The sequence below is a fragment of the Caretta caretta genome, chromosome 1, assembly GCF_965140235.1.
Source record: "Caretta caretta isolate rCarCar2 chromosome 1, rCarCar1.hap1, whole genome shotgun sequence".
Taxonomy (NCBI): Eukaryota; Metazoa; Chordata; order Testudines; family Cheloniidae; genus Caretta; species Caretta caretta.
The window spans coordinates 210,612,081-210,625,860 of NC_134206.1; the positions used below are offsets into that span (position 1 = coordinate 210,612,081).

The following is a 13,780-nucleotide window of genomic DNA, read 5'->3' on the forward strand; positions in this document are numbered from 1 at the left end:
TCTAATATAAACAATATGAGATATAAATGAATCAGAGAAATTCTGGAAACAGACATAGAAAGCAACATACGCCAACATCCATATTAGTTAACCGCCATGTTAGTTAATATCCGCTCCTGCAAAAGCCATGTCTTACCTCATGTCAAGGTTATGGAAAATAAGTAACTAAGACTCAAATGAACTCGGTGGAATTGTGACACAAAAGGTATCTTGAGACATATCCACCTTGACTTCCTCAGGACTCCTCTATTCTGGGAAGTACTCCCCAGACACTCTCAGGTAAAACTGGTTAATATCAGTGTCAAAAGTGTGATGGGGAATTCACAATACTCTGGATGCAGAGGAAGAAATGATTCCAGGATCAATGTTTCTACAAGGTAGCATACTCCTTACCCGCCCTTGCACATGCAATACTTTGTAAAAATCTGGGGTTTTGCGGTCAAGAAAAATTACTATAAAAATGATGCATGAAATATGGTGTGACAATCAGCTACTGTGGATTTAACCAAGGGATGGTGGTAAACGTCCTTGGATACGGAGTCACAGGAGAAGTCTGCTTCCATGACTGATTTTGTACATTTTGAATTTAAGGTGCTACCCTTCTAATTAATGCAGCAGGAATAATCCTCAACCTGCTCTTCTGGGATAGAAATAGAGTGTGGGAGTGACTGTGACCTGGCTGGCTCCATGTTGCCCTTTTTGGTTATAGCTGTGGCAGCTGCTCGCTGAACCATGCTTCTCTTTGCCAGCAATTCATTTCTTTCCCCTCCTGCTATCTGAGACCTGTTTAATAGCAGTGGTGTCCAAGGGAAAGAGTCAAGACCACATCATCTAAAAATCCAACAAATTGTGTCTAGTGCCCAGATCCTCAAAGGTATCCAGGCCCCTGACTCCCACTGGCTTCCTAAATACCTTTGAAGATCTGGGCCTGGGACCCTAACACTGTAGTGTCTCCCCTACCATTGGCAACAGGGGCCAGTGCTCAAATCTGACACTTTATTTCACTCTCTTCCACCAGTGTAGTGTCTCTCCCAAACCCCACCCACCTGCAGCTCACCTAACGGGGGAGAGGAAGCCCAGTACAGTACGTTATGTGTCATTCTTTAGCTACACACCAAGATGTGGATTCCAGATCTAGGGCTTGGGGTCTTGAAATAGACAACTGCTTAGAATATAAGACAGCACATTTGAATGTGTCGGTGGCGCTGGTATCCCTGGAAGCACCAGGGAAATCGTAAATACCTCAGTGCAGTTTATATACTGGTGTATTGACGTCACTCTGAGCATCAAGTTGCACATTCACATAAGCTGCAAGTGTGTTTGCTCGGGGATTGAAAAGAATCTATTTACTGCATTGAGTGAGATTTTTTTCTTCATCCCACAAAGGTTGAGAAATTTACACTAGAGCAACAATTCCCACAACAGTTGTATTTAGGCACTTTGACCTTATAGATTGGCAGTGTTGTTGTAGGCATGTTGTTCCCAGGATAGGAAAGAGACCTAAACTCACCTACAGGTAACGTGGCTTTGTCTATTATTGTTTCTGTGTGAGTTCATTCAAGAGAATAGTGATTGTCTATTTTCACCCACATTGTTGTTGGCACATTTAATGCACTGGATGAGATACACCACATGCTGTGATAGGAATGTGTAGGACCTATGAGTCTTAAAAGGTGTGTTGTGGGTGGTATTGATCATTGCAACAGTGGAGCTGTGTCTGCAGGTTTTACATCTGTTTTTCCGGCAGGGTGTGGTATTGGTGTGGGGGCAGCTTGGTTCTGATGATGAGGTTGGGGCAGTTGTTTGAAGGCCAGAAGGGGGATCAGGAAAGATTTATATCAATTATTGGCTGTAATTGTTTGATACCCCATGTATGGTTTCCAAGGTGGGATGATTGGTGACAACAACTAGGGGTGTGTGGTCAGTGAGTTATTTTGTTTTCTGTATTGAAACAGGTTCTCCCTGGGTATTTGGGTGTCCCTTTCCATGATGTGATCTACATCTCTGGTGTTGTGTCCTTGTTTAGTGGAGGGGGTGTTAAGAATGTTTAGGTGTGTATCCCAGACTTCCTTTACAGAGCATATTCTGTGGTATCTGAGTGCCTGGCTGTAGATCAGATTTCTTGGTATGTCTGGGTGGTTGCTGGATCTGTGGAGATAAGTGTGGTGATCTGAGGGTTTCTCGTCTATAACTGTGTCTCGTGTTCCATAGTTGAAGCTAACTGCCTGGACAATGCAATTGATGCTGGTGTGGCAGTGTTCTAGAGAGAGTTTCCTGGATGGGTTGTAGCTGTTGAAGTTATGGTGGAAATCTGTGAGGGAGTTTAGGTCATCCATCAAGAGGATGAAAATGTCATTGGTTTTAGGGTGTATTTTTCCAGAACTTCTTCCTCAAGGTGGCCCATGAAGATGCTGGCATATTGGGGAGCCATCGTAGTACCTGTGGCTATTCCCATGGTTTGGACAGTGTTTGTTGTTAAATATGAGGTTGCTGTGGGTGAGGGTAAAATGGATGAGTTTGGCTATATGTGTTGGGTACATTTCTTAGAGCTTTACATTATTCTGTAAGTATTTGAGGCAGGCAGTGATGCCATCATGGTGAGGGGATGCTGGTGCATAGGGAGTTGACATCCATGGTGGCAAGGATGGTGTTCTGGGGGAGGTTGTTAATGTTGCAGAGTTTCTGGAGGAACTTGGTAGTGTCTTGGAGGAAACTTGCGGTGGTGAGCGGATTGAGGATGGTTTCTGAGAATCTTGAATTTGCTTGAGTGAGAGTGCCAGGGCCAGATACGATAGGTCTGCCTGGGTTCCCCTGTTTGGGTATCTTGGGAGGCAGATAGAAGTTCTGTGGGGAGGGTTTGTGGGGGATGACATTATAGTGCTTTTCTTGGAGCTGTTTGGGGAAAGATTTGACAGTGTCTTTAAATTCCTGTCTGACTTATGGTGTGGGGTGTGGTTTTTAGCTCTTTATAGTAGGTGGTGTCAGAGACTCATCTGTTTGTCTTGTTGACACAGTTATGGCAATTAGGAACTACAGTAGTGCCACCCTTTGTCTACTGGTTTGATCACTATCTGGTGCTTGGATTTTAGGGACTATCCCCTGAGCAGTAGAGAGACTGCGGTAGATGTCATGCATGTCTGAGGATTTCACAGTTGATTTTTTTCCCCTGAAGCAACCAATGTAATGATCCATTGTGTGGTTTTCTCCGCTGTGCGGTGTCCAGTTAGATGACTTTTTTCTTATGATTGCAGTGGATATGTGGTAGTTGTGAAAGATTTACTTAAGGCAGAGTTGGCGGAAGAATTCTTCTAGTTCTCTAGGTTAGTATTAGTAGAAAGCATCAAAGCAGGAGAGTGGGACAGTCAAGCTCATGGACTAAGCAGCTTCTAATGGAGGCATGTTTTGGGGAAATGTGGTGCTGAACCGTTGGTATTTGGGTAGATCCAGCACATTTCCTTACAGGCTCATCGTAAGTTAGCAGCAGTTACTGCTGGAATGAATATACCCTTCTGTTACATGCAACATGGAAACACAAACATAAATTTCAAAATCAGATTAATTTTATTTTCATTCATGTCTTGGCACTGGCGGTATGAGCTGGGAGTCTGCAGAAAGAGAAACAGAAGAGCCCATCCAAAGCCTCTCAAATCAAAATGGCTCCAGTGGATCAGCTATTTTTTTTTTCAGCTGATACTTGATGAGTTCTGGCTCCAGTGGGTCACGAATTAAGGTTTGTACCACGTACAAGTGTACACACTCATCGGTGCTGTCGCTGATGGAGACCTGAAAGACAAGGAGAATGGGACAACCATGGACTAAGCAGATTCCAGTGAAAGGATGTTTTGGGGAGATGCAGTGCTGAACTTTTGAATAGTTACAAAATAAGAACTAAATCACACCCACTATCCTTCAATACCCTAAAGCTATAGAGACTGTCCCATTTCATACCACATGTGTGAGCAGAGACAGGCCTTTTTGTCCATGGTAGTGTGTCCCTGATGATCAGTGGAAGTAGAAATTTTATTCCACATTCACAAGGCTAAATTCCATTGGTATTCACAAATGCCACTTCCATTAGTTGCTCTGGCAGTTGCACCTATTTATGCCTGGACTGAATTTAGGCCAAAGTCTTTATACCCAAAAAATATCCTTCCCACTCAACTCCTTCATCTTCTGCTTTTTGCACATAACTGTGGGGATCTGAGTGAAGTCAATGTGAGTTTGCCTTCAGAAAATCTGATGGTTAAACCCAAAAGTTTTCCATCAGTTTTTCCAATGGGAAACTCTCTCATTGATTTCACTCGGATCCCATGCCTAGTCCGGCTGTGAAAGAATTAACCCCTTTTTTGCTGTAAGAAGGCCATAGCAGTTTTCAAAGACTCTCAGAAAGGGCAAAGAAAGTTGGAAAAAAGGAGACTTTTCATCAGCCTCTGTACAAGAAGTCAGTTGACTAAAGCCACAAAAGAGGCATGTAGTGGGAAGAAATCCTCCTGTTGGACTTTCCAAGGTCTAAGGGTCTATTTAAGTTTACAGAAAGGGCTGAAGATGTGTTTGGAATTTTTGTTGGATCTTTGCCGAGCTAACGACCATACCCAAAGCAAACCACCATCAGAGTGGAAATCAAGGCCCGGATGACTGGTGGATAGAAAGCTGGCTAGATTGTTGGGCTCAACGGCTAGTGATCAATGGCTCCATGTCTAGTTGGCAGCCGGTATCAAGCGGAGTGCCCCAAGGGTTGGTCCTGGGGCCGTTTTTGTTCAATAGCTTCATTAATGATCTGGAGGGTGGCATGGATTGCATCCTCAGCAAGTTTGCAGATGACACTAAACTGGGAGGAGTGGTAGATAGGCTGGAGGGTAGGGATAGGATACAGAGGGCCCTAGACAAATTAGAGGATTGGGCCAAAAGAAATCTGATGAGGTTCAATAAGGACAAGAGCAGAGTCCTGCACTTAGGACGGAAGAATCCCATGCACCACTACAGACTAGGGACCGAATGGCTAAGCAGCAGTTCTGCAGAAGAGGACCTAGGGGTTACAGTGGACGAGAAGCTGGATATGAGTCAACAGTGTGCCCTTGTTGCCAAGAAGCCTAATGGCATTTTGGGATGTATAAGTAGGGGCGTTGGCAGCAGATCAAGGGACGTGATCTTTCCCCTCTATTTGACATTGGTGAGGCCTCATCTGGAGTACTGTGTCCAGTTTTGGGCCCCACACTGCAAGAAGGATGTGGAAAAATTGGAAAGAGTCCAGCGGAGGGCAACAAAAATGATTAGGGGACTGGAACACATGACTTATGAGGAGAGGCTGAGGGAACTGGGATTGTTTTGTCCGCAGAAGAGAAGAATGAGGGGGGATTTGATAGCTGCTTTCAACTACCTGAAAGGGGGTTCCAAAGAGGATGGATCTAAACTGCTCTCAGTGGTAGTGGATGACACAAGGAGTAATGGTCTCAAGTTGCAGTGGGGGAGGTTTAGGTTGGATATTAGGAAAAACTTTTTCACTCGGAGGGTGGTGAAGCACTGGAATATGTTACCTAGGCAGGTGGTGAAATCTCCTTCCTTTGAGGCTTTTAAGGTCAGGCTTGGCAAAGCTCTGGCTGGGATGATTTAGTTGGGGACTGGCCCTGCATTGAGCAGGGGGTTGGACTAGATGACCTCCTGAGGTCCCTTCCAACCCTGATATTCTATGATTTAGGACACAAAGCCCTTTCCTCAGTATTTCCTGTTGGCTAACTTAGGCAGCTCCTCAGTCAGTGAGCAGATTTTTGTGAATCCCAGTCTTAGGTACCTAGCTTTCCCCATCCATTCTGTAGGGAACCTGAACACCTAATTCAGGGTTTGTGAATTCCACAAGGTTACTTGGTGCCTAGAATTTAGGCACTGAAATGCCCAGATACCATAGAAAACCTCTCTATCCAAGTCCTTCAAGCAACTGCCCTCATTGACAATCCAGTGGGAAACTTTGCACGTTGGAAAAAATAACCCCAACTATACATACAATATGATGGGGGCTAACTTAACTACAACTAATCGGGAAAAAGATCTTGGAGTTATCGTGGATAGTTCTCTGAAGACATCCATGCAGTGTGCAGCGGCAGTCAAAAAAGCAAACGGGATGTTAGGAATCATTTTAAAAGGGATAGAGAATAAGACGGAGAATATCTTAACGCCCTTATAAATCCATGGTTCGCCCACATCTTGAATACTGCACACAGATGTGGTCTCCTCATCTCAAAAAAGATATACTGGCATTAGAAAAGGTTCAGAGAAGGGCAACTAAAATGATTAGGGGTTTGGAACGGGTCCCATATGAGGAGAGATTAAAGAGGCTAGGACTTTTCATCTTGGAAAAGAGACTAAGGGGGGATATGATAGAGGTATATAAAATCATGAGTGGTATAGAGAAAGTGAATAAGGAAAAGTTATTTACTTGTTCCCATAATATAAGAACTGGGGGCCACCAAATGAAATTAATGAGCAGCAGGTTTAAAACAAATAAAAGGAAGTTCTTCACTCAGCGCACAGTCAACCTGTGGAACTCCTTGCATGAGGAGGTTGTGAAGGCTAGGACTATAACAGGGTTTAAAAAAGAACTGGATAAATGACCCCTACGTTCTTCAACGAGAACACTTGACAAAATCCCCCACTTCTTCCATCCTACATTGATTAGTCACCTTAATGAGGTAGTGTGTTCCACCACACAGGGTCAGCTGTCTACATATTACAGCTACAAAGACTGGATATTCCTTATGCACTTTTTCTTCCAGCTGTGGCTTCACCTATAAAAAAGAAAGAGGGTTAGGTGTTGTAATGGGGTCATCATATCCCTTCTCATCATATGTCTACAGCCTCCGTTTCCCCTTCTCAGAATGCACATAGACCTACATGCAACATACAACATTTGCTTTCTTTGGGCCTTGCTTATTAATAAACAATTCAACTCAACTCAGATCTTCCAGCCTTACTCGCTAGGCTCCACAGTTCCTTGCAGCCAGGCTTCACAGCCCTGTCAAAACTAGGATTGCTGCCTGGCCTTTCCTGAAATACCTCTCACCTGAAGCTCCTGCTCTTTGCAAACATCTCCCACCAAAACCCATATCCATCCACTGGTCCTCAGAGTCTGTCTGGCCCAGCTCCCTCTTAAAGGAGGCACCACCTCCAGTTTGCCATCACATGACACTAGGTCACTGTGACACAGAGGCCCATTGGTGCCAACAGGCAAAGGGTTCACTGTTCTTTACAAGCAACCCCTGTCTCAGACCTGACAAACTCACTACACCTAACACACTTCTTTCATGGTATTTATCCATGAAGTGTAGCATGTGAGGTCCCTGTTGAAAATTTGTAACATCAATACCCATAAGCATTGTGAGATGTTTCCATGGGTGATATTTAAGGACTAATTTAGCTATATTGAAAATTATGCCCTTATGGTTTTGGAGGGAAAGTGAATCACCAGAGAATAATATGTCTCAGTCATAGCCAATTCAAGCAGGAGGGAATTTTCACCTGTCTTGGGCTAGCCGATTATATATTGCATTATTGTCTGCCTTGGCACCAACCCAGAAAAGCAATGGGAAATCATGAAAGACAAACTAAGCATCAAAACCAGTTGCAAGTGAAAAGGAACAATATGATAGTGAGTGGATCGCCCTGTCTGTGGATAAAAACAGAAGACTGATTCAGTATATCACAGGGTGGAGAAAGACACTCTGCATCCATTCACTGAGGTAGCACCTTGATGAGTGGGGGAGCTTCCTGCAAGACTGGGTCTTTGTGGCTAACAAATGCTGTAAAAGACTGAACTGTGTGGTGAGAATTTTTTCTATTAAATAGGAAAGGTAACTATTAATAAGTGTTTTAAGATTTTCTTTTATATGGAACCAATTGTTTCCATCACTCACACTTTATTCCTGGAGGAATTCTGCGCTACTGCATGCCTGCATGATTAATGAGCCATGCATATTTTAAATTTTTTCTGCGAAGAAAAAAGCTGCTGCTGCAATATTGCTGCCCTTCCACCTTTTGCCCACCAGAGGGCGCTGTGGCACTAGAACAGCAGCAGGTCCCAGCAGAAGATAACTTCTCCAGTTTCTCCTTTAGCCCACCACAGGGTGCTGTGGTGATAGAACACAGCAGCAGCTCCCAGTCAGCTATGGAAGAGAAAGAGCCTGCCTTCTTTGCAGCACCTGTCAGGCCAGGTCAGAAGATAGTGGCTACGGGGAGACAGACAGCATGGGTTGCTGGCGAGGGGTTAGACAGGGGCTCATAAAGGCTCTTGGGGGAGGACATACTGGGGCAGGGGATGAATGGGAGTGGAGGCACAGGGCCACAGGTGGGAGGGAGGTGCAGGGCCACCTGATGGGGTAGGGCTGCAGAGCTACATAGGGACAAAAGATGGCTGAATGGGGGCACAGAGATGCACAGGGACAGGGGGTGGTTGATTGGGTCACAGAGACACATGGGGATGAGGTGCAGGGACACATAGGGACAGGGGTGGCTGAGTGGGGGCACAGAGGCACATGAGAACAGGGGAAGGGGTACAGGGACACATAGGGACAGGAGAGTGGCTGGGTGGTGGCACACAGACACATAGGGACAGAGGGAGGAGGTGCAGGGCAACATGGGGATGGGGGGAGTGGATGTCTGAGTGGGGGTGGAGGGACACGTGTGGACGGGGGTGCAAGGACACATGTGGGTGGAGGATTACATGGGGACAGGGGCAGATGTGCCTGACTGAAAGGGAGAGGCTAGGGGTCAATCAGGCTCTGCATGGGGAAGCTCCCTAACAATCCCTCCCCGAGCCCTCAAAAAAACTATTCCATACTTTTCCCACCCATACCCAACAACCCTCCAAGTTCACATCCAGCCTCCTTCCCAGCAATTTACTTCCCTCTCCCTCACCTCCTCTGTTACCCATGACTCCGCCAAGCCTTTGCACTGCTTCTGAGGGGTGCAGGAAATATGGTTCTCTATTGTAGTTTAAATGAATTATTACTCAGCGTTCTGTATTAATATGCCTAGTAAGGAATCTATTTGTCAAAAAACATTTCCTGAATTCTTTTTGTTGTCTGTATGGTTACAGACATACTTGCTGACAGGCATTTTGAAATAAATGACCAAAATAATTGAAACTAGTGTGATTATATTGTGTTATTTTGACAAACAAAATGTGCAGAATTTTGCAGAATTTTAAAATATTGTGCGCAGAATTTAATCTTTGTTGCAAAATTTTTAATTTTTTGGTGCACAATTTCCCCAGGAGTAACACTTGTGTCTATTTGAATCTGTTGTTCCTTAAATATTTTGTTTGTTTGTTTTATTGAAAGTGAACTCAAGTGGTGGGTGTGCTACACAAGTAGTAATCTAAGGTAAAACTGGGGTCCAATGTTCCTTTTGGAATGGAAGATCTGGAATTTCTGTGGGTATCTGGGGATCAGGGGCTGGATGTCACAGGGGGACACTTTGAAGGGACTCAGGGGCTAGGGTGTATCTATTTGTCAATCTGCAGGGCAACGGAAGGGCTGGCACAGCCCAGAGGAGGGTGCCTGAGTGGCTGACGGGCTGGTTGTGTGAGATAGCTAACAGCCAGCTGGCAAAGGCAGGACTCCTTTTTGCAGGAGGCAGATTTAGGTAGATGTGTTTATGCATAGGAGCAACTTTAAATGCTGTGGATTTTTAAAACTTGTTCAGTGCCAGTACTTCAAAAATATGATGTGGAATAAGGAGTGTTTCCCACTGTAACATATAGCTGAAGCGAAGGGAGGTTTAGAGCTCATCAGTGAATTGACAGTGACATTATCAATGACCTTTTCAAAGGCTAAGTACCAACTGTGACAGTTCAGAGCAACTGCACCTGCAGTCCCCCCTTGTGTCCACCAAGGGCACCCATTCGAGTCCCCCAGCTCCTCAACCGTCACCTCCCTTGGGCAAAGGCAAAGGCCCATGTCTCTCTCCCTCCTGACCAGCATGTTCAGGCTGCACAGCTTCTTGAGCTACCCTGTCATATCTCCAGCAAGCCAGACTGCCTAAACAGACCAGCCTCTGTGCTGCTTTCTCTACACAGGCTATGAACAGTGGCGTGCCAGCAGTGACAGGTTATCACACAGCTCTTTCTAAGCAGGCATATTTATTCTTAAGGTAAAACATTAACACAATGAAAACATACAAACTCGCTAGCAAGTTCACCAGAGGTAACTCTAGCTCCACCCTAGGGCTCTGGTAGGTTAAGTCCTTCCACAAGGATTGTGCCCCACCACTTGAACGGAAGGTCCGTTCCCTTTGCTGGATCAGAAAAAAGGCCATGAGTCAGTTAAAACTCAGGCTATTTATCCAAAAATCTTTTTTTTGTCTGTTGGTCTGTGGAGAATCCAGTTTGTACCAGTAAATGCAAGCTTCTCTCCAGCTGGTGGTACCTCTCTGGAGGTGTTACTACCTGAGTGAATTTGCCTATCCATCCCCCACAGTTCTTAGTTCCTGGAGGGCTGTTGTTCCCCTCCCGCATGGAATTATTTACAATCCCTCAATAGTACATAAACTTTTGCATTTTTAATACAATGAATGCCTAAAATACTTCAACTTAATTCCAGGAGGTAAGTCCTGGCTAGTGTCATATCTGTTACAACTAAGTCACTTTTGAAAATTTTCCCTAAGATGCCTATGATCAGCCTCACCTGATGACACCTAAAACCCTGTCTACACAGGTGCTTCTACGACTACTACACTGCTACTACCAGAGAAACTGCACTGGTAGTTTATTAGGCAGTGAAGACTTTTTCGTTCATATATTGCTATCTGCACCACAGCTGTGAATGTCTCTAGCGCTCCCAGAAGACTGGAAAGCAGAAGGTCAGAAGACTGGAAGAAAACTAATGTGCCAGTATTTCAAAAGGATCAATGTGATAACCCAGACCACTATAAGCCTGCCAGTCTGACATCAATCTCAGGCAAGATATTGGAGCAGATGATACGGACTTGATTAATAAAGAATTAAAAGGGGATAATATACTTAATGCCAATCAACGTGGCTTTATGGAAAATAGATTCTGTCAGACTAACTTGATATCCTTTTTTGATGAGATTATAAATTTGGTTGATAAGGGTAATAGAGTTTATGTAATAGACCTAGACTTCTGTACGGCATTATACCTGGTACCACATGACATTTTGATTAAAAAACTAGAATGATACAAAATTAACATGGCACACATTACATTGATTAAAAGATGGAAAAGTTCTATGCCTGTGTTATACAGGAGGTCAGACTAGATGGTCCCTTCGGGCCTTGGTAGATACGAATCTAAGAATTTCACGGACTTGACTTAGTGCAGTCCCTTTCGAAGCAATTTTTCCATGCCACATACTGCATGCTTCTAATCAATCAAGAGGGCTTCCATTTTCAGTGCTGGATGTTAGATTTTAAAGTAAGTTGTAGCTTCATTCCCTAATCTCTCTAGAATTGGCTTTAAAGACGTACACTTTTGTTACATTTGTTTCTGTTGTCTATCTTTCATTGCATGCCACTCACCTTGTTAGTAATTTCTTGGATTTGTGGGGTTGCACGCAAGGCCTCCGACCATTCTCCAGTATTTTCTGATGACATGCTGGAAAACTTTGACAAGGAAGATCTAGAGCAAATGTAATCAGAGAATAGTCAAAGATCTGATATTACGTAGTCACATAATCATGTGATTTGTATATGTGGAGTTTACCATCATCAGGTTTGAGGAGGGGAGAGAAGGGAACAAAGGAACAACACAAAACAAAAGCAAAATTTTTGTATTGTTAATAGTAAGGGAAAGAGCACTTTAAATATCACTATGTGTAAAATGCTCTGTGAACACATGAAAAGCAGAAAAAAAATAACACCCAACTCCCATAGTTATGGTGATTGGTTCAGCCTGAGATGGTAATTTCTGGACTTATCACCAGTTTGAGCACATGTAATGGGTGGGTGACTGTTCTTGTGCTTAGGGAAGTGATTGTAAACACTGAGCTATGCCCAAGTATATCCCAACGTTAGCCTTAAAACTACCACACGTTCTCCCTTGTTTTCATTGCAGCAATTCCTGTTTAACTTAAAATGTGGTTTTCTCTGTATTCTTAGATGGGCAAAGGCAGTAGGCCTTTTATTGTAATGATTTTATTTCTCTATTTTTCATTACAAAGCGGAAAGATTTTCCATTTCTTTAAAGGACAGAAATAAGAGTGCTGATATATGCTGCCTCCTTACCTCTCCCCATCCCCTTCCCCCCGACCCCTGTGTTGTAGTTTTTATTTGCAGAAATATGACCCACACTTCAAAAGGAGCATGCAGGGAAATTTCTCTCTCAAAATTTTTATAAAACCTATGGACGTTTAGCAATTAGTCATCTTTGTTTTCAGTTTTTGGCCAGGAATAAGGTGTTCTTTTTCTGCATAATTCCTTACTAATCTTTAGAAGAATGTCCCTTATTCCATTTACTCAAAGTAATATATTTCTTCACAGCCTTTTATATTTATTGGAAATTAGCACCTATTGGCTTAAACTTTATCAGAGGCCTCTTAATTTTAGTAAAGTTTTTGAAGGACAGATAAATTTAAAAGAATATTTTAGCAAAACATACAACACACAAACACAACACCCGCCCACCCCCTATTCTGCCCTATTTCCCAAAACAATTCAGCATCTATTCAAGCCAACTTGTGTCCTATTTGACAGATAAACCATTGAAAACACACATTCAAAATAACTGTAGCCACAGAGGGAGGCCACACCGCCTCGCTGTGCCACCTAGCAGTTGATGCCAAAGGAGGGGGATTAGCTTGGTAAGTGTCAGCAAAGAGTCTAGGGCCCTGGCCTCTTGGGGTGGGGCAGAGCAACTGGCAGTGTTTAGCCCACCTGCCTGACTGGGACAGACAGCAAACACAGTCAGGCTCAAGCCCTCTGGGTGGGGCAGAGCAGTAGCAGTCGATGGCCCAGTTCTCTGGCTGGGGCAGACAGCAGACAAACACAGGCCGTCCGGCCTAAGGTGGTTAGGCACCACCCCATGGGTAGGGTTGGCAGCAGGGGATAGGGGGACCCTGGCCCACCCTACTCCACCAGCTCCCAGCCCAGGGTCCTATTAGTGGTGGGGAATCCTGCCACGGGGTCAGTGGGGATCCTGCGGAAACATGCTGACTGTGGTTTCAGCAACACAACGGGACTAATGTCCAGTTTACCTGGGCTACTTTCTACCCCTACCTCTTTGCAGGGTTTTGTTGCTCCTGGGTCCTCAGTCTCCTTTGGGTACACGGCATCCAGCAGTCCCAGCAGCTCCTCGGGGTACTTGGCCAACGGCAGTCTTAGCAGCTCCTCTTCCTCTGGGTCCTGCTCCACGGGCAGAGGTTGGCACAGCTCGGTCCCTGGTGCAGGGGCCAGCAGCAAAGCAGAGGCATCCAGCTCCTTCCCTGATTCTGGCTCAACTTAGCTGGAGGTCCTGCCTCTTATACTTCCTGTTCCCTCCCTCTGCTTCCAGCATGAGGGGCAGACCCGGCCGGGCTCCACACACGAGAGGGTGGGGCGTGGTTCCTCCCTGTCAGCCTGGGAGGGAGGCCACTCCACCTCACTATGTATTTTATAGATAAATCACCCATTCACACACACATTCATATTTGTTGTTCAGGATTGTTTTATACCAAACACGCAATACATACAGCCTAACTTAAAAGAAATCTAACTATGTAAAATTAGCTAATACACCCCATGTAGACAAAATTATGGTTTTGTTTAAGCTATTTTATGTAAAACAGTTGATTGCAC

The 13,780-nt window shown here is 44.5% G+C and overlaps 1 protein-coding gene across 1 annotated transcript; it reads right to left on the reverse strand.

Moving 5' to 3' along the window:
* Positions 1-3,542: 3,542 nt before the first annotated feature.
* Positions 3,543-13,501, reverse strand: LOC125637302 (cystatin-A5). The gene is made up of 4 exons (XM_048851625.2): positions 13,223-13,501; positions 11,528-11,627; positions 6,675-6,779; positions 3,543-3,783 (listed from the first exon to the last, which is right to left on the reverse strand). Exons 1-4 carry the CDS (start codon positions 13,276-13,278, stop codon positions 3,649-3,651), a joined length of 396 nt encoding a protein of 131 aa, XP_048707582.2. The 5' UTR covers positions 13,279-13,501; the 3' UTR covers positions 3,543-3,648.
* Positions 13,502-13,780: the final 279 nt, after the last annotated feature.